The sequence below is a fragment of the Meles meles genome, chromosome 20 (genome assembly GCF_922984935.1).
Source record: "Meles meles chromosome 20, mMelMel3.1 paternal haplotype, whole genome shotgun sequence".
NCBI classification, from domain to species: domain Eukaryota; kingdom Metazoa; phylum Chordata; class Mammalia; order Carnivora; family Mustelidae; genus Meles; species Meles meles.
The window spans coordinates 16,292,215-16,313,464 of NC_060085.1; the positions used below are offsets into that span (position 1 = coordinate 16,292,215).

The window sequence follows — 21,250 nt, forward strand, 5'->3', positions numbered from 1 at the left end:
AAATGAGCCCATGAAAAGATGCTCAATGTCGGCGTTCATTGTGAAAACAAGCATACGGACCACTATGAGATGCCACTGCACACCTATCAGGACAGCTAAAATAAACCAGGCTGACAATATCGAGTGCTGATGAGGACCTGGGGAGACTCCTGGGCATCGTTGCTGGCCTGGAAGGTGGTATAGCCACTCTGGAAAGGGGTTTGGCAGTCTCATACAGTTAAGCACACTCTTCCTGTCTGCCCCAGCCATCATGCCCCTATGTGTTTCCTCTAGAGAAGCAACAATGTTTGCATCAAAACCTCTGCAAGAATGTTTATAGCAGCTCCGTTCAGTGTTATCAGAAACTGGAAACAACTTAGTGGTTCTCCATTGGGTAAGTTGTGGTACATCCATTCAATGAAATACTACTCAGCCAGCAAAAAGGAACAAACTACTAATCCATGCTACAGCACCACAGACTCTCAGAAGTGTTACGCTAAATTAAAGATGCCTGATTTGAAAGGCTCCGCACTGTATGTTCCCCTTATAGGACATTCTGGAAAACAGCAACCCCATAGGGACAGAAAACAGATCTGTGGTTGACGGGGGTCAGGAAGGGAAGGGCTGACTCTAAGGGGCATTACTGCCATGGTGGTAACACAACCAAACGTTTATCAAAATTCTTAGAACGGGACACCAGAAAAAGTGTACTTTCCTGCATATCTCAAGAAAAGAAAAATTAGTTTTGTGATCAGTTTGAAAGTGAGTCCACTGGCCAACCCTCTTCCACGGACTTCTCTCCTCTGATCCTGCCTTAGTATGAGCAGATCCCATCGTCGGGGAGAGATGGATGAAAATCCTTTGCTCCCATGACCTGGGGATGAGAAGCCACGGGAGGAGAACTGAAGGCCCATCGAACTCCATGCCGAGTGCCCACATGGGAGACTTGTAGGCAGACACCCCCACAATAGCCAGGCCTGATGAAGCCTGGAGAAATCCCCAGGCACTCACAGAACTGTGAGAAAGAATTCACTGCTCTACACACCACTTCATTTTTTGTTCCTGCCCCCCTTTTTAACCTCTCAATACTTCATCACACAGCTCCTAAAAATAAGGACATTCTCTTGCATAATCCCAGGGCAAGGAGAACCAGGAGAGTGACATGGCCCGCAGACCTTCCTGCAATTTGACCAACTCCCCCACCCCGTCCTCCCTCCGGCCTCACCATCACGCGTGGCGTCTCGGGCTACATCCCCTCACTCAGCTTCAACCTGGGACAGCCTCTTCGGCTCTCTTTGTCCTTCATGACCTTGACCTGCGAGAGAATCCTAACCAGTTCTTCTGTGGAATGTCTCTTGCTTTGGGTTTTGGCAGGAACTCCGAAGCCACCTGGGTCTTTGTCCAGGGGCACCTGATGCCGCCATGCCCCGTTCTCGGCTGGGATCACTTGGCTCACTTGGTCAAGGTGGGCTCTGCCAGGTTTCTCTGCAGAAAGTTACAGGTTTGCCCCCTTGGAAATGATGCATGTGACTTTGCTGGGAGGTATTCTGAGCTGAGATCGCCCTCCTGTTTCCCATCAGAACCCTGCCCATCAGACTGAGCGGCCCCTAAGAATTCTTGCAGGAGACACCCATCGTCGTGCTGGCTGCCGATGGCGACCCTCAAATTCCATCATTCCTTCTACGTCCTTAAGCTTCAGAGGGCTCTGGGGTGCCGAGATAGGTCAGGTGGCACAGGCTTGTGTGCGTCTGCATGACCCTGGGCGTGGGGAATGGTTACAGTCACAGAGGACAATTCTATTCTGAGATGTAAAGACAGCTCCGAGCCTGGAGGGCTCTTACTGCCACCTCCCCAGTGAGCATCCTTGTGTCCCGCGGCTGGTCCTCCTGGTCCGTCCACTCCACAGTTGCCCCCTGACAGCTGATCGCCCAACTGTGTCCCTCTCTGCCCTTCCCACACATACCTGGTCAAAGCCTGTTTGGCTTCTCCGCACACCTAGAACAACACCCACACTCCTTCCCGTGGCCTCTGAGGCTCTGAGACCCAGGGCTCCACTCTCCTCTCCAAGCTGGTGGCCTCCCTCACACTCCTGCAGCCCCGTGGCCCTTCCTGCTGGTCCAGCCTCTACCCACTTGTCCTCGCTGTTCCCTCTGCCTGGAATGCTTTCTCCCTTTTCTCATTTCTCTGCCCACCCTGCCCCCCCCTCGGAGGGGCCTTCCTGGTCTGCCTTAACGACCACGGCCCCCATACCAGAGAGACCCTTCAAACTCTCACCCCACTGGACCTTCCGAGCAATTACTCCTGTGACATGATGCTGTAATTCTAGCGTCTGCCTGCTGCCTGGCTCCCCACAGCAGGGATGCCCTTGCTCGCTGGTCCGCTCGGAACAGAGCAGAGAGCCCAGCACAGGGGGTGTCTGGTGGATGCTGGACGGAGTCCCTCAGGTTCGCTGGACCTTCTACGCACATAGCTTCCTTCAGGAGCCTCTCCACATCACCCGAAGCTAAGTGGGGGTGCCCCCGTCACAGTCTACTGCCCCGCCCACCCCCACTCCCCAAAACAGCTCCCAAGTGCGGAGACAGGGTCTGTCTGGCCCACCGCTAAATCTCCAGTTCCCACCATGGGGCCCGATACAGAGTAAATGCACGTTCAGTGAGTGTTTGCTGAATGGCCACTTGATGGTAAGTGGTTTTGTAGGGGGTTCAATGTGGGTGGGCAATTTGTGAAGCTCTTACCAGAGGGAGATGACAGGAGAGGTCTGGGAAAGTTCATCATTGTTGCTAAAACCATCACGTTGTTAAAACCGTAAAATTTCATAGAAGGTTCCTTTGAACTCTCACTTTATTTTGTGACTGCATTAGGTCATCCGGACCTGGGGCAAGTCTATACTGGCCTGCACCTCCCTCAAGAAGGGTGAGCGCTCAGAAGGCAGTTTGGCCCCCGGATAATACGCCGCAGATCAAGACACAAGGGCTCCTCTAAAGGCTTCTGGAGCAATTGCCTTCCTCCGGAAGCAATCTGCCAGGACGCACAGGAGAAATCTGTAGCCAACTTCTAGGAGCTGGTCTCTAAGAGCCAAGAGAACATGGCACTTACGGAAGTGTCAGGCAAAATGAGGAAGAAAAAAGGACAATTTAAGGAGAAAAAAGATTTTATGAGGATGAAAAAATAGGGCAGATGAACTTAAAGCCAATGCAGGTTGTAAGAAGTAAAATGTGAAAAATGACCCCGTAGCCCAGGGGAAGAGGATACAGCGGAAATGACAGAGGATGAGGCAGGGACGGCAAGTGCATCTCCTGGGTCTCTAGAAAGAACCAAGCAGGAGAGAAGGCTGTGGACAGAGCAGCTGGAACAACTAATTCTACCAGATGTTTCCCTAGCTGTGTCCCAGAAAGGGCTCACCAACCAGTTCCCAGTAAACATGTTTTTAAAACTTTTGTAAGCGAAAAAAGAAAAAAGTTTTGTGAGTTACCACGTCCCACAGAGCAGAGAGCCACAGTGGTGGGCTCCTGGGAACCGTGCAGCTCTGAGTGTCCCTGCCTGCAGGATTCGCCCCGCAGAACACTCGGGTCGTTCAGCCCCGTCTGCAGGTGACCGGCCCGGACCTGACTGCCAGATCCTGAGAAAGGCGGGGAGGAGAGGACCCAGGGACACAGCAGCCTTTGACAGCAGGGGAGACGCCTGGACCTTCTCACCCGGGAAGCCCACCCCCAAGGGTTTCACCTCCTCAGCCAGCCCATCGGGTAGCCCCAGCAGCCCATTCACAAGGATAAGTGGGCTAATGTCTGCAAAAAGGACTGACTTCCCAGGAGGAGCTCTGGTGCCCCCTCCGGAGGGTCAACTGCTGGCTGGAGATGTTAGTAATCAGCGGGGGATGCGGGGTAGGGTCTCCACCCTCCATGTCGGGAGCCCTACTACTCCAAGGCAAAACTGTTGAGAATGTACTCGCTACCCAGACATCTAGCCTGCAAGGTTTGTGAGATCAAGTCCCATACCACTCTGGGGAATGGGCAAATTAGTTAGTGCCACGTCTGTGAACGGAATCTCGAAGGGCCGTGTAAGTTCACGGCCTCAAAGAATATTAAATGATTTTGGAAACAATCGCTGATTGTCACAGGGAAAGTAAAATCATTAAGACATGGAATTAGATATAAAATATGCCTCCAGATAGAACAGTCATGACTTTTTGGCTACTGGAATTGGGGTGACTTTGTATTTCATTTCTTTATATATTTCTCTGTTTTCCAAATTTTCTACCATGAACACGTATTCTTCATTTTGACACCCCAATATGCACGCGGGTGCACACACACACACACGAATACGTCTTCTAGAACATGTTGCTACTTATTTTTCTTTTTTTTTAAGGTTTTATTTATTTGACAGAGATCACAAGTAGGCAGAGAGGCAGATGGGTGGTGGCGGGGGAAGCAGGCTCCCTGCTAAGCAGAGAGCCCAATGCGGGGCTCTTCAGGACTCGATCCCAGGACCCTGAGACCATGACCTGAGCTGAAGGCAGAGGCTTAACCCACTGAGCCACCCAGGCACCCGCTACTTATTTTTCTAATGATCACAGCCAGTACCTTATCTGTTTGCTACACCCAAAAAGCTCCCTACAAGAGAAACTCTTCTCTGTATGAAATTTATCTCCACAAATCTTGGCTCTGTCCTTTGAGACCCACAAAGACACCAAACAGCCAGAGGTGGCCACTTACAGGGGAAAATTCACTCAGGCTTGAATTTCAAACTCATGCCATCTTTCTACTTCCATGCCTTTGCTTCTCCAAAACCACACAGGGACTTTTTACCCTGATTTTTTCTTTTTTGGGGTGTGTGTGTGTGTGTGTGTGCACGTGCGCGCGTGATTAAGGAGTACAGAGCCCAGCTTCCCAGGTGATGCGGAAGCTGCTGGTCCAGGGACCACCCTGTGAGGAGCGTGGTCCTGTTCTCTGCACACCCAACCCCACCGCCTGTCTCTTCCTCAGTCACCCCCTCCCTGGTGAACGTGGTCCTGGCATCCATCAGTCTGTCTGTCCGCAGGCTCCGTAAGGTCTGAAGGCGCCCCTTCCCCGCTGGAACTCCGGCTTCGCTATGCCTGTTCCATCTTGCCAACCTGCTCGTCAAGGCCCTTCTGTTTGTATTCCTGCTGGACCCTTCCTCATGTGCCCTCCCGCCCTGGCCCCCACCCAACGTCCCAGCCACCTGGAGTTTCCAGCCATTCCCCTCAGATGTACACCCTCCTGCGTCGTTTTCACACATGGTCTCTTCTGCCAAGAATGATCCTGTCCCTAAATCTACCCGATGAGCTCAGACTGTCCAGCCGGAAGCCCTCCTGGCTTCTCCTGGGCGGTTAGTCCTTCCTCCTGAGGCACTTGGTCAAGCCGCCCATGCTGTCGCTCCTCCAGGGTGATGACCATCTTTGTCCCCGGCAGCAGCAGAGCCTCGACCTGTGCTTGTTGAAGAACTGAAATTAAACTCCTAAAAGGTTTGTCTCATTGACTGTTTATAATGTTCTAGGCTCCTGCCTGTTTGGGGACGGATCTCAGATCGTGGTTCTCATTCCTATGGCACAGTAGGACCCCCTGCGGAGCTTTAAAATGCCTCCTGGTGAGGACAGGAATGAGACCAACTCAGGATTTAGGGGTGGGACCTGGACGTCAGCATGCGGTCCAGCTCGGGGTGGGGGGTGCTGCTAGAGGCTTCCCCACTGGCAGGTGGCCGTTGTGATCTGGTTGGGGGCCTTTCTTCCCCATGGAGGTGGGGCGGGGACCAGCGTGAGCCACGTCCGAGTCCACGGTGCTGTGCATGGTAAGACATGGCTTTACAGACACTTTTAAATTAAGGAGTAGGGGGTGTCCTGGAAAGGGCAAGGAGTGTGGGTATCCCCCCTGGGAGGGGGGAGGCGCTGACATTTGGGGGAAGGGCAGGGGTGGAGAGAGAGGGCTGGCCTGCAAGTGTCAAGGGCTTCTCTTGGGTGGACACAGCAGACAGCAGGTGCTTGGCCAGACCCCCTCTGGTGTGCAGGGGAAGCTGTGGTTGAATGTCACAGCAGGCCATGTGGGGAAGGGCCCTGAGCCAGGGTTAGTCCTGTCCTGGGGAGGGGTGGGGGGGGGGGAGGCCCAGGCCTCTGCAGGAGTCACTTCCCGTCTTGCCTTTATCAGAACAGGAAACCCCAACCCCAGGGGGTCTGGGGAGAGTTAGGCTTCCTGAAGGAAATGGCCCAAGCCCCAGCTCCACCTCCAGGAGCCCCCTTTTCTTCCCTGGACTTGTCTCCCATCTCTGAGTGGGGCAGACAGGACAGACTGCAGGGGTGCTGGGAGGAGGATGTTGAGGGCCTGTGGCCAAGAGCCCAGACCAGCCGGTTCCCAGCACCTTGTCTAGAAGCCCCAGCAGCGGTGGCAGCAGCAGCACCAGCAGCAGCAGCAGACAGGGTTTCTCAAGGGACGCACAGAACACATGCTCTCATCTACTATCTGGAGTTGACTTTGGAAATTTTATGGGCTCGATGCACTACAACCTCCGAACCTCAGGTTTCCATCCCACTGAGGAGAACTGTAGAAACACAAATGTGCATTTATAGAGCACACGCGCATGCACACACACGCTGTATGGCGAGCCAAGGCGGTGCCGTCTGCCTGTCCATCTGCACGCTGAGCTGCTGTGGCTCTGTCCGGGGGCAGGCGCTGGCTGGGAGGGCTGTGGCTGCAGGGCCAGCTCAGACCAGCTCACGGGAGCCGGCTGTGCCCACTGCTGCCAGCCCTGCATCCCGGGACCTCAGGTTGGACCGTGTCCCGGGACATGAGAGTGTGAAGTCGGCCATGGTGGGGGTATTTGCACGGCGATAATCATCAGATGCTCCAAGTTAGGTCTTACTTCTCCTATTAAAAGCCGGGGGCTCCATGTTTTCCCAGCACACTGCTACCTCACTCCCAGCAGCTGCTGGCCTGGGGGCGGCATGAGAACACCCCTGACCTCTGTCTAAGGTGCGCTCCAAGGACCAGCAGCATCAGCACCACTTAGGACCTTGCTAGAAGGGCAGATCCTGCCCCCCCTCACAGCAGGTGCCTGAGTCAGAATCTCTGGGGGCTGAGGCCAGAGACCTGCCATTTATCAGGCTCCCCAGGAAGCCTGATAAGCACCAGAGAGGAGCAGAGGGGGCTTTGAGGGGGAAGTGGGACATCCCGTCTGAGAGTCATCGAACCCACACAGGCAGGAGTCCTCCGACTTCCTCCTCTTCACAGATCCCATATAACAGAGAGAAAACTTAGGAGGAAAACCATCCACGTTGCCACGAGCCACACAACTGTTCCCCATCTGTCGGCGTCTCTTCCATGACTCCAGCACGTCTGTATAAAAAGCAGTTACTGGTCCATTTCTTTTCTACATGGGCGAACCCATGCATTCGCATCCCAGATTTCTTATAGAACAACAGTGCCCTGGACGCTGACACGGTCACTGAGGGCTGCTGACTCGTTCCAGAAGAAGTTCTGGGCTATTTTTCCTCTAGTGCCGGCATGCTGCACAGAGGCGGCTGGTACCCGAAACGTAATCTTCAGAATTAACATTCCTTGTGCTGAGCCTGGCTTGGACAGCAGGAAGGACACAAGCCCCCGCCCCCCCAGCCCCCACCCACCTTCCCCTCAGAGCCAGGCCCGCAGAGCCAGGCCCGTGGAAAGGAGCAGAGATTCCCTAATCCGCTTTATTCTGGGAAGTATTTTGGCACAACTCGGCCCTGTAGTTTATAAATAAGCCCTTTGTTGGCTGTAGGCAGCGGGTCATGGTGCTGTTGAGAAAAACCCTCCTCTGGAGACTTTCATGATGTGGTTGGTTTACCCTTTAGCTTTAGGTGAAGAATGGGTCGGCACATGGCCCGGCTTTTGGGCCACATAAATCACTTATTAATAGGCAACACCCCTGGACAGGGAAAGGCTCAGGGAAAAGCACCCACATCCCCACCTCACATTCCCCATGTGTTTCTTTTTTTTTTTTTTAATTTATTTATTTGACAGAGAGAGATCACAAGTAGATAGAGAGGCAGGCAGAGAGAGAGAGAGAGAGGGAAGCAGGCTCCCTGCTGAGCAGAGAGCCTGATGCGGGACTCGATCCCAGGACCCCGAGATCATGACCCGAGCCGAAGGCAGCGGCTCAACCCACTGAGCCACCCAGGTGCCCCTCCCCATGCGTTTCTAACAGATCCCGCTCAGCAGTCCAACCAATACTCTTTGGTGCCTCCTCTGACCCCACCACAGGGGCCGGTGGGAGGCAGAGAAAGGAGGCCTCCAGGCTACAGACAGCTTCCCAGGTAGAGGAAATAGTTCGTGGAAAGTGTGCAGGCAGAGAGTAGCCATTCACTGACAGAGAACTGTCCAGAATAGTCTAGAACATTCGGTGGGGCTGGCAGATGGGGTGGAAAGAGGAGCAGGTGTCAGGTGATGAAGCCCTGGCTGGGCCAGGATAAGCTATTGAGTCTCTACTCTGTAGACACTTACACCTGAGAACGTGCCGCCTGCCCAGCCTATTTCTGCCCATCCCGGACCCAGCGAGCCACCAATCCTGCCTCTCTCCTTGGTGTCTACCCATCCATCGGCCATCCCCCCATCTCTCTCCATCCACCCAGCCCAGCCAGCCCGAGTATACTCTGTACCAGGCACAGGATTTCTTCTTTTCTCTTCCGGGTCCTGAAGGTCCTGTGGTTCCCCTAGCAACTCCCTACATATATACAATTTCAGAAATTACTCCACCCAACCCACGTCACCTGCGGGCTGTCAGGGGATGGTGTTGTTAGAAACAAGGAATTAACGGTCATGTGACAGTGGGGCTCACCTGGCCCAAGGGGTGGAAACCACGCAGCCAGGACAAAGGTATCGTGGGCAGTACGTGTGCTGAGCACAGAAGGACCCAGAAATCTCATCCTGACAAGCAATTCTTTGAAAAGTCAGCTATGAAGCCTTTATACAACATGGTAGAGCATACCCTTCCCATAATTATGATGTGTTTATGCCCTTCAAATAAAAAAAGGAATCAGAGAGTTAACCTTTTGCCAGTTTTTCTTTTCTGTTCTGTTCTTTTCTTTTCTTTTGAACAGGTGGGGGTAGGCAAAGGGGAGCAGTACTTTAGGTCTTGGTCTTTCTTAAATGGGTTAAATCTTGTTAATACTTTGGTCTAACATCTTTTATTGTCCTTTATGGTGAAAAAACATTCCTGATTATAGAAAACATCATAATCACACACACACACACACACACACACACACACACACACACACAGTCCAAGGCAAAGAAAAAGCACCCTGAGCTAACTACTGTTAACATTTTGGTGTATTTTTTGTTCTCATTCTCTTTTCCTGGCCTATTTCTAAACATAACGGAGACCACCCCTTATGTACAGTTTTGAATCTAACTTCCCCTCCCTCCACTGAATAGACGATAGGAGAAAACGCCTATGAAAGTTTCCAAAAACTCCATCCCAGCGGCTGCACACCAACGTTCCATAACTTATTGGACTAAATCCCTTTCCTTGAGGGCTTGGGAAGTTTCTAACGTTTTACTCTTATTTATTTTTTTAAAAGATTTTATTTATTTATTTGGCAGACAGAGATCACAAGTAGGCAGAGAGGCAGGCAGAGAGAGAGGAGGAAGCAGGCTCCCCGCTGAGCAGAGAACCCAATGCGGGGCTCGATCCCAGGACCCTGAGATCATGACCTGAGCAGAGGCTTTTACCCACTGAGCCACCCAGGCGCCCCTACGGTTTTACTCTTATTAAAAGGCTGAGACTGTTCTTCCATCGCCACCCTTGGTCAGACCTCTGATAATTTCCTTTCGGTAGAATTCTAGAAATGGAACCAAGGAAAAAAAAACTCTTGTTTAATGCTGAGACTTCAAGCCCTCTCGCCACAGTACCTTCCAAAATGACAGGCTGTCCTGCAGAGAGGCTCCCTGGCATGTCACCAAGGTGTTCCCAAGCTCCCCACAATGTTAAAGGACTAGGATGGGCGTGGGTGGGTCTGTCTAGTCAACGTGCCCTGATGCTTCAGAGGAAAAGAGGAAACATTTGTAAAACCAAACCCAAAAACCAAAAACAACAACAAAAAAGAAAACAAAACCAAAAAACACAACAAGAAAAAATTAGAAACAGAACGATTTGCCTTTCCTGCCATCTGCGGCTCCAAATCCAAACCAGTGTTTTAATTTAAAAAAAAAACGTGAAGAATTGCTGAAGACCCTTTGAACCGGTTTCCAACCAAACGGCTGGGAATATGTTTCGTATCTGAAAACTGTAGCAGCAGTTTCTGTTGAACAAGACAATTCCCTGCTCACTTTTTACACTTCAATGTCAGCTTTACTCACTAGAAGTCAGCCTCTTGCCCCGGGAGGGGGAAACCGTCCCGAGCCTCCTGAGGCCCACTGAGCCCGGGTGCGGAGGAGGCTCGTTGGCCGCGGGGCTGGGGCTGGGGCTGGGGCGTTGCAGAGGCCGCGGGAGGGCGGTTTTGGCTCACAGCTCGGCCGCGCAGAGGGATGTGCTGGGTCCGGGACGGCGGGCTCTGCACCCCCGCGCCCCTCGCTCGCGGCGAGCCTCAGGGCACCGGCCTGGAGTCGGGCTCCCGCACGGACCGCACTCACCTCCGCCGTACATCTGGCACAGGTAGGGGAAGCGCCACACGTTGCCCAGGCCCACGGCGTACGAGATGCAGGCGAAGACGAACTGCAGCGGGTTGGCCCACAGCGGCCGCGACTTCTCCATGGCCGCGAGCTGGGCGCCGGCTCCCCCTCGGGCGCCGCGTGGGGCTGCTTCGGAGCGCCGCAGCCCGGACGACCCGCCCGCTCGGCCTGGGGGTGGCCCCGCGCCTCCGCCGCCGCTGCGCGCTCGCTTTTTAATTGCTAATCTCATTAACGTGCGCCCGCCGTAGGGGCGAGGCTGGTAAATGGATGACGGCGAGCCCCACCCCGCCCGGCCGCCGCCGCCGGGAAGGCGCCCGGGATTGCGCTTGGGACGGCGGGGCAGGGGGTGGTGCCCGGGGCCCTCGGGCTCGAGTTCGGGGCCCGCGTGTTGCTGCGCGGCTGTTCGGAGCCGTCAGGTTCTCCCAGCCATCTCCCATCGTTTCCTGGGTGCCTGCTGGGTGCAGGGCTTCGTCTGGGGACCGGCTGTGAGCCGCACGCACACATCCCCAACCCCTGTGGGGACTGACTTCCGGGGAGGAAAATGCTTAAATTGGCCGGGATAAAAGGTCCCATTTTCAACTACTGTTGACCTACGGAGAAGACAATTTCCTATGGTTCATTTTAGTCCATAAAAAAGACTGAGACACGAGGAAGGCAACTAAGGCAAAGCAAAAGGGTGAGCAGTACCGCGGGGGTGGGCTGGGGTGGTCCTGGAGGGCTTCCCGGAGGAGGAAACAAACAGTTTGCCCTGAGACTGGAAGGAAGGGAGGGACTCGGTGGCGCCTCCACTCCTGCGCAGACACACACGTCTTGGAGGAAGAGCAAGCCAGGCAGGCAGGTTTCCTTCCATCTACCGCCGGCCCTACCGCCTACTGTGTGCAGAGCATGGAGTCTGGCTCTGTGGTACCAGCTGGGGTCAGGATTCCAGTTTTGAACAACCTCTGTGGGATACTCCGCTGCTCAGCTGGGTCTAAGGGCTAGAGATTCTGATTCATTATGCCGGAGTTGAAGCCTAAAAAACCTGTCTGGAAAGGTTGTTTGGTTCAAGGTGGTCACTACACCTGTCTCAGCCTGGTGCTTGGAGAAGTGCCAAAGCTGGCTTCAGGGCTCAGCTCTACCGCTGAGCTGTGTGCCCTTGGACAAGTCACTGAACCTCTCTGAGCCTCTGTTGCCTAATCTGTAATGGAAACAACGTATCAGCCTCCCATGGGCTCATGTGAGAATTAAGTGATAGCTTCCTATTTGCCACATAGTAAGTGCTCGATAAAGGGGGCGCTGGTAGACGTCCCCAGAGGTGTGGATGAATGGAAAAGGTAGCATGCTAAATTAGTTAATAATAATGATAGACTTTGAACAGTGCCTGGTAACGGTGTCAGGTAGGAAAATTCTTGATACCTACATATAAAGAGATGAGAAGCGGAATTGCTAGTGGAAATCTTCCTTGAAGTCAAAATGAGATCACAACTCTGGTTTCCCCCTGAGTCCCTGCCTGGCCAGCCGGTGCCTCCCGAGGAAGGTGGAGGCTCCTCAGATGGGCAGCCTGTCCTTGAACGTTCCACCTCCAACAGCCAAAGCAGCGGAGGTCTACAATGCAGCAAGGACGACTGTTGCTGCTTTTTAAACTTTGGGATTCTAGTGAGTGTTCTTCCTACAACTTGCCCTCTCCCCAGAGGGACTCATCATCCTGGGGTCTATGGCTATGGGTTAGTTTCCACCGCTTGGACCTCTAGGCACACGAACTTGGGCAGCGCGTGCACTTTCATGCCCGGCTTCCTTGCGCAAGTCATTCTGCTCAGGGAGTGCCTCTCTGGGCTGTTCTCCCGGCTGCATAGCCCTCCATGCCATGAACCGACTCTAGGTGCTGCCTCAAGGACATGGTACCATCTCCAGTTTGGAGCTATCGTGAATAAGGCGGTGGTGAGCATCCTAGTGCCACTGGGAGACGAGTCCGCTCATCGCTGGGAACTCCTGGGCTGGACGGTAACTGGAGGTTCAGCGTGAGCAGATATTGCCAAACTGTTGCCCGGAGAGGTAGGACCAGTTTGCACTCCCACGAGAGTTTTGGTTGTTCTGTATCCTCAGCAATATCTGTCATTCTGGTTTAAAAGCGCTTCCCGGTTTGGTGGGTGTGTCGCGATGGTTCGCTGTGACTTATTTAAATTTCAATTTCCTGCACACGAAGGAGGCTGCATACCTTTCCCTAGGTGAACTGGGTCGTCTGGATACCCTCTGCCATGAAGTGTGTGTTCTTTTACCCCCTTGTAATTGACTTGTCTTTTCCTCCTGACCTTGATAGTTCCTTACTCCTTCTGGATATGAGCCCCGTGTCAGTTTTAGGTATGATGAATGCCTTCCCTCGCCCTGCGAGTTGTCTTTGTATTCTCTCAGTGGTGTCTTCGGATGAACGGACGTTCTTGATTTTAACAAACTCTTAACAAACAGCTCTCGAGGGTGAGTTTTCCCTAGAGGGCGGCGGGCCCCACGGTGGCATTCAGGAGCTGGGCACTCTGGACAATTGTCCAGCACGGTTGTTGGCCACCTGCTTGCAGGGGGTTGGTGTGACAAAGGCAAGGTCCCTCTTCCATTCCCCAGCCCCAGGGGTCAGGCCTGTGGGTCCCAACGGTCACACTGCCAGACCCCGCAGGAGCCTGATCAGGGTGGGAGGGAGTTCCGGGCGGAGTGCACAGAGACACCCCATAGTAGGACTAAGTAAATCCTCAGGGACAGATGGCTCAGGGTTCCTGGTGAGGGTGTCTTCTGACGTCTGGTGTCTTCTGACAGCTCCCTCTAATCTGACGAGACCAGTCGTGCTGCTGGGAGAACAGGCCTGGGAGGGGCAGGTGCTCTTCCCTGGGGAACTAGCAAAGCTCGGGGTGGAGGTGAGCCCCGGCAAATGCTAAAGGGACCAGCTCTCCACAGAACTCTGGGTTGTAGCGCTCGCCAATTTCGCTGGTGTAAATACTCCCCCTGTGGCCAAGTCCAAGCTTCCAACACGTTGCCGCTGAACATGGAGTTGGGCAGAGGCGCAGAGGAGCCTGCCGTTGTCCGGATCTCCATTAGACACCTGCAGTAGACATAGCCTGGAGAGCAGGACTGAGGTGCAGGGAATCATTGGCGAATTAGAGAATTAGTGAAATCATTAGGAAGTGGTGGGGTTTGAAGGCATTTGTCACTTCTGTTTCATGCTGTTTCCCTGTTGGTTTATGTAACTGAAGTTTTAATCATGGCTGCCTTTAACAATCAGCTCACAAGATTCTGGAAGAGGCGGCCCTCCCAAGCCTGTGGGAGCAGGTAGCCAGCACTCCGCAGGGCCCCGGGGCTGGGGGAGCAACTTCTGTGTGGTGGGGGCCAAGGAGGCAGGGCCAGGGAGGCCCCACCCTGAGTGCTCCCTGGGGGCTCCCGCTGCCAGGATAGAATCTTCCCCTTCCACCCGTCGGGTCTTATCAGGCCCCCTGTCAATCAGGTCCAAGGGTCAGCGGGCTCCAGTTATCTGATTTGGGGAAGGAGGGACAGTCCTGATTCAACTGCACGGGTGTGGCCATGGCCCTGTGTGGGGGTTCCAGGTCTTTCCCACCAATTCCAGCCACGCGGCTGTCAATAATTAATGGGCTCGCCTGCTTGATAATGTTGTTACTTAACACACACCCCCACCCTGCCCACCGCATCAATCCCTAGTTCCCCGTGAGATAAAGTCCAAACTCCGGAGCCTGGTCCCGACAGCCCTGAGGAATTTATTTTTTAATTGGGCCAAGAGGAATTTGACCCTTGTTCACCTAGACTTTTCACCTTCCCAACAATGCTGTGCATTTTTATACTCCTGGGCTGTTCCCTCAGCCAGGAACACCTTCTGCCTTCTTGACCTGGGAGAGATTCCTCTCGGTTCTTCCTGACCCAGATGAAACCCTACCCTTTGTTGGAAGCCCAGCACCACGCCTGCCCCTGGCCCGGCTACATTGCTCCCTCTTCCCTGCCCCTCCCCCTGCCCCAAGCCTGGGGCTGCAGATCTGGTTTCTGATGCTGTCCTGTCCACTGGCTGGGCAGCCTTGTCACGAAGAGAGCAGGATATGTGTCTCCTCTGCTCCATGGCTAGTGGCATCTTTTTTTTTTAAAGATTTATTTATTTAACAGAGAGCACAAGCATGAGAGAACACAAGCAGGGGGAGGGACGACACAGGGAGAGGGAGAAGCAGACTCCCCGCTGAGCAAGGAGCCCAATGGGGATTCGACCCCAGGACCCCAGGATCATGACCTGAGCCAAAGGCAGACGCTTAACCAACTGAGCCACCCAGGTGCCCCGGTGTCCTGTCTTATTCATCTTTTTCTCCCTGTTCCTATTCCTGACATTGAGTGTCCGTAAAGTCCAGCGGATAAATGAGCACTTCGGGGTCATTTCTTCATTATTGCTCTCTAGCATCGATAACCGAGGTGCCCACATTTCAGAAGTTTTCTTCAGACATTTGAGTTTTTGTGGCTCACGCACCACGTGCCGGCAGGTTGCGGGGCTGGGGGACTGGAGGCACACCCGGGGCCAGAACAGCGCCCCCACCCTGCTGCGCGAGGTACCTGCTTGCTCTCTCTGCCTAGCCCAGATGGGAGCACAGAAGCCCCAGGGAGCTGCTGGGGGTGGCCGGCGGGGGGCGGGGGCTGTCAGGGGGTGAAGGGGAGCGTCCTCCCAAGAGCCAGGCTGGGGGCCCCCGACATTAGGGCTGAGTGTGCACGTGTGTGTGTGTGTGTGTGTGTGTGTGTGTGTGTGTGTGTGTCGTGCTGAGCAGGCAGGAGCTCCTAGGAGACCTGAGCCTCTTCTGGCTGCAAGTGGAGCTCCTGTGCGGCTCCCCCACCACCCCCCCCCGCCTCTCCCCGCCCCCAACTCTTAGTGTCGCCAGCCCCTTCGAGCATGCCCCTCAAGCATTTGTGTGCCCATAGATACCCTGGGGGCTCATTCAAAGGCCGGTCCTGCTTTGGTAGGTCCAGAATGGGTGGGGCCTCCTAGGGTGCTTTTCTGACAAGCTGCCAGGGCACGCCGCTGGCCCTGGTCCAAATGCCCGGACCCCCAGATCAGAGCCTTCAGTGCTCCCCACGCCGCGGCCACATCTGCCAGGGTTTTGAGCCCATATTGTGCCCCATTTGCAAACCATGGGGACTATTCTCTATGGATCGTTTTCCTTTAAAAGAAATTCACTGTTTCACGTAAATGCATTTTCAAAGGAAGCTTTCGATCATTACCGTATGGGCGAGGCTACTGTTTGTCTAATGCTTTTAAGACAAGCTGGTAAATATTCCAGCTGCAGAATGTCTGTCCACGGTGAGCCACCTCGCATCCTCCCCGGTGCTGTGTGTGCAGTGAGGGCACCCCACCCCTTGCCCACAGATGGCGCCCATGAAGCCCCAGAATTCCACGGTGTGCCCGGGACTTGGTAGGCAGTAGTGGGAGCCCGAGTAGTGGGACCTGCGTGGAGCAGCCCCGCCAGCACGTTTCTAGATACAGGGTTTCCGTGGAGAACTTGGGACAAAAGCGTTAAGGTCCCCAGATGTACTGGGGCCACACTGCCAAACCCAGGCCTCTGTTTTCAGGCAGGGGAGCTGAAGCTGGACTGTCCGACGGAGCAGCCACTGGCCACACTGCCGTTGTTTAACCTTATTTTATTTTTTAAAGATCTTATTTATTTGTCAGAGAGAGAGAGCGAGAGAGAGAGAGCGAGAGCGCGTGCGCACTGGCAGGGGGAGGGAGAAGCAGGCTCCCTGCCAAGCAAGGAGCCTGATGCAGGACTCGATCCCAGGACCCTGGGATCATGCCCTGAGCTGGAAGGCAGACGCTTAACCGCCTGAGCCACTCTGGTGTCCCCTACTTAACATTAAATGAGCTAATGGGAATTAAATACTCGACATGCTCCGAGAGTCGGGTAGTACGTGTGGCTGGGGGCTGCCGTGTTGGGCAGCCGGACAAGGAGTGTCCCCATCACTGCAGGAAGCCCCGCCGGACACTCCTGATGGGGGCCTGGGGGACCTGAAAAGGGGTTTCTGTGCTAATTGCTGCCACGAGAGCTTCCCGCCTGCTGGGCCCGGACCGTGAGCAAGGAAGTGGGACGCACCCATGTCTGAATGCCGTCCTGTCCCCAGAAAAGATGGGACTTTCTTTTGCTGAATGCGACCCCGCATCTGCATCTTCCCGTTGGGAGGCTGGGTACGCCCTGGGCGGCTCTGTCACCTGAAGCCGCTCCAGCTGCGAGAGCGGAAACCCCACCCCCACCCTTCCCACGGCCTTTCTGTTTCCAGGGACCACGGTCTCTGGCCTGGACTTTATGGGCACCCATTTCCACGTGTCGCCCTGCTAACTCCCTTGACTCCCAGGCCTTTTGCTGTCTCTCGGCCTTGAGCCACCCAGACTCGAGCCTCTCGGGGTTCACCAGACTGCTGGTGAGTGCTTCTGGAAAGATCTCGCAGAGCTGTGACTGGGTCTGCGGCAGCCACGGGCTGTGAATCCTCAGCAGGGCCTTGATGCTGCCGTTGCTCCAAGATCTCTGTCCTGTCTCATGGCCCTGGGTCGGTGTCCCGGATCTTCTCTGGGCGCCTATCAAGCCTCTCTTTCCATCCCCCCCTCAGCCCGCTGATGACTTAACCCAGGTCCTGAGCAGCCCTTGGCCAGCTGAGGGCTCTCCCTCCAGCGTGGGACCCTTCCTGCCCCTCTCCCTCCTGTCCTGCCTCCCTGAGCGTGGGCTCCCACTGCCTCCTTGTGCCTCTGGGGCTTATGTCTGTCCCACTGGCCATGCTGCTCCTCTCCCTGACATGGCAGATAGCTCTTCTGTGTGTGTGTGTGTGTGTGTGTCCCCCATTCTCTGTCCCTCATCCACCCATTCACTCCTTTACCTCTCTCTGATCAGGGAGTGACCTAGGTAAGAATGAGGCTCCCCTGGGACCTTGAATCCCCAGGCCAACACCGAGTGTACAGCGACTTCAAAGACGAGACACCTCAATGGAAAGACATCGACCTTGTCAGTGAGTGTGGGAGTTTGGCAAAAGATGGTAATGAGTAGAAAAAGAGATACTTATGGATCCTAATCCTGTTTTCCCCGTTCATGGTGAAATAGAACAGCCAGGCAGACAAACGCACATCAGATCTACGGCTCACAAATGATCGTCTCGCCCAGGTCCAGAGCTGGATTGCCAGCCCCAAGTGGCCCCTTCAGCCATCCTGCGCGTCAGACCCCCCACTCTCCTTGCAGAGGGAACCCTCTGCTGACGGCGCCTTTCTTGCTTTTCCCTATGATTTTACTCCCCTCCTTCCTAAGGCGTGAATCCGCGGATCACTACACTTTCATCTTATCTGTGTTTGAACTCTATAGTATGGAAAATACAGCGGCTATCCTTCCGGGGTTGGTTTCGTTATTGTTCACCTGATTATTGTTTTTTAAGTTTCCTCCAAGTTGGTAAGTGTAGCTGTAGTTGATTTTTTTTTTTTTTTTTTTGGATGCTCTGTTGTATTTTCTCTATGATTATAACCACAGATCGGTTACCCACTTTACTCTCAGTGGACATTTGGATCATCTTTGGGCTTGGCTGCCGTGAAGAAAGCTGCCAGGGCCTTCGGGTGCATGTGTCTGGGTGCATGTGCGCATTTCTATGGGCGCGTTTGCTAACGCGGACGCCCGTGTGCATATCTTCAGCTTTGGCAGACGATCCCTAACCGTGGTTGCATCTGGGTCATTGCGTCACTACTCTACGCCAGCCTGCAGTTCTCGTTGCTTTATACTCTTGCATGGTCTGATGAAAGCAAACAAAGGAGGGGGAAGCATGAGTAAGAATTCAGAACAAAGAGGAAGCAAAAAATAAGATGGGGAAATGCATCCCAGTGTGGCAGGAGTTACGGCACATATACGTGACTTAAATGGACTAGGACAAAGACTGGGATAAAACTTTCATTTAGGAGACACATACTAAACGTAAGCTCACAGAAAAACTTACGGTGAATTGATGAAAAGGAAATGCCAGGAAAATAGTATCCACAAGAAAGCCACGGAGAGGTGTATTACTTCAGAAGAACAGACTTGAAACCCAAAACGTGTTATTAGTGACAGAATGGATGTCTGTCACCAGAAACATGGGACGTTTTCAAAGTGGAATACAATGAATAAAACAGCTTTAAGAAACTGGAAGCAAAAGTCGGTAGGACAGCTAGGAGAGCCGGAGCTGGCTGCCATCACGAGAGAGACTTCTACGCGCCCGTCTGTCTGTGGCTGGCAGAGCAGGAAACAGAAAGAGCGGAGACTGGAAAATGATACATTTTATATGTATATATATGTATATGTATAAGTGATATATTACAATAAGAATCGAGTGGAATTTCTAGAAATGAAAAAACGCAGTAATGGAAATCAGAAACTCAGTGGATGGGTTTAAAAGTGGTGGCTCAGTGGGTTAAGCCTCTGCCTTAGGCTCAGTTCATGATCTCAGGGTCCTGGGATCGAGCCCCGCATCTGGCTCGCTGCTCAGCAGGGAGCCTGCTTTCACCTCTCTCTCTGCCTGCCTCTCTGCCTACTTGTGATCTCTGTCTGTCAAATAAATAAAATCCTTTTTAAAAAATGGATTAGACAAGTCATCCAACTCAAGGATCCATCAGAAGGAATTTTCTGGAACACTGCACAGAGAGACAAAGGTTACGGTACGTAGAGCAGGAAAGTGGCATATGTTTCCTTAGAATTCTAGAAGGAGAAGAGGGAGAAATGGAGACAGAGCAATAATTACAGTGCTAAGAGCTCAGCATTTCCCACTACAGATTCCCACAGCCCACTGACTCCCAGGTAGGATTTTAAAAAAGAATAGGTATCAGGATACACTAGAGGATGAGCCAGAACGGCACAGTGAGCCCGTAATCCATAACCAAGATCTCACCGCTGAGGAACATTTATTTTGTGGGATTTTGAAAAAATAAATAAAAAGGTAGAACTTAAATCTGAGGCATGTAACTTGGAAGCCAGATAGGAGCTAAAATGTTCTAAGGACATAACTTTTGGCTTCATCAAAATACCCAAAGTGAACATTTCAGGGGGTTGTCCCTAGGGCCCTTTATGGCTATCCAGGAGCGAATCAGGACTCGTACCTTGCATTTGGCTGTTGCAAATGGAGCTGCTTTTATTTTTTAATTAAATTTTTTTATTTTTAAAGATTTTATTTATATGTTTGTTAGAGAGAGAGAGAGAGCGAGCGCACAAGCAGGGGGAGCAGAGGGAGAAGCAGGTTCCCCGCTGAGCAGAGAGCCTGATGTGGACTCGATCCCAGGACCCTGAGATCATGACCTGAGCCAAAGGCAGAGGCTTAACCAACTGAGCGACCCAGGTGTCCCCGGAGCTGCTTTTCAGATGGTTTTCCCACATTTTTATTTTCGTGGCATGAACTTTCTGGAGAGACCGGGCGAATTGCAGGCCATTGCAGAATGGCCTACATTTAGGATTTGTCAGATGGTTTCACTGGGGCTCATTGAACACCGTTTTTTTTTTCTTAACTTGTAGAAAATGTGTCAGTTTGGTCTTCCCACAGCACCTGTGACAGGTAGCGCTGCTCATGCACTTGAGACACTAGACTGTGTACTGATGGATGGGCTTTGGGGGAGAAAAGTGAGCATGTGACCTTTCTGAGCTGGCGTCTTACATTTGCAGCGTGGGAGAGACTGCTGGCCTTCCTCCCCGAACCCTGCTGAGCCCTTCGGATTGTGCAGCCCACCCCAGTGCAGCAGCGGCAAGCCCCAGGCCGGTGGAGAGTGGCCAGCTGGGACCCAAGGCGGGGCGGCCACACAGAGCCCGGCGGGGGTGAGGCGGGGTGGGGAGGGGGCAGCTGCAGGCTGCGACTGTTTCTGGCCCTCCTGCCACTGAGGGACGTGACAAAGTCACGGACACAGGAGGAAAGAAAATGAAAAGAAGTCTAAGGCTTGCCAGCACAGGAGGCCTAAGTGGAAAACGATGCCGGGAAACGCTAGAGCGAATGTTTGAATTATTATATATTATTATATACAGACTCTATTATAGAGTCTGTCCTGGACGAACTCCGGGGCCTCCAAAAGGGGCGCCTGGGTGGCTCAGTGGGTTAAAGCCTCTGCCTTCGGCTCAGGTCATGATCTCAGGGTCTTGGGATGGAGGCCCCCTGCCAAATGGGCTCCCTGCTCAGCGGGGAGTCTGCTTCTCTCTCTCTCTCTCGTTCTGCCTACTTGTGGTCTCTCTCTCTTTCTATGTCAAATGAATAAATAAAATATATATATAAGGAAACCACAAAGGCGACATCGGGGGGGTCCTCCTGTCCACGTGACCCCTTCCCAAGAACGACCCCCTTCAGCCAAGTCACCTGAAAGGATTTTCTGCAAGTTGCCGCAGATGTTGCTGGGCTCGTGGGCATGGACACTGCCGGGAGGGCATCCTTCAGAAAGGCCTGAGGGGAACAAACAGACGTTTCACAGGCCCCAGTGAACAGACACGGCAGTAATGGGTTTATTGGGAAAATAGTTCAGCTGCCCCCTGGGGCCACTCAGCTGATCCCTGTTGAGGACCCGCAGCTGCGTGCTCTGCAAATACCGGGCCCAGCGGGCCACAGAGAACCCCTCCGTCCTTTCTGTTGGTGTTGGCCCGTGT

At 53.5% G+C, this 21,250-nt stretch overlaps 1 protein-coding gene across 1 annotated transcript in view; it reads right to left on the reverse strand.

Moving 5' to 3' along the window:
- The window catches only part of SLC6A20 (solute carrier family 6 member 20), a 33,516-nt gene extending 22,471 nt beyond the window's left edge, over positions 1–11,045 (reverse strand). Inside the window, exon 1 of the mRNA XM_045991616.1 lies at positions 10,599–11,045. Within this exon, the coding sequence (XP_045847572.1) occupies positions 10,599–10,866 (268 nt within the window). The 5' untranslated portion in view covers positions 10,867–11,045. The remainder of the gene's footprint in view (positions 1–10,598) is intronic.
- Positions 11,046–21,250: the final 10,205 nt, after the last annotated feature.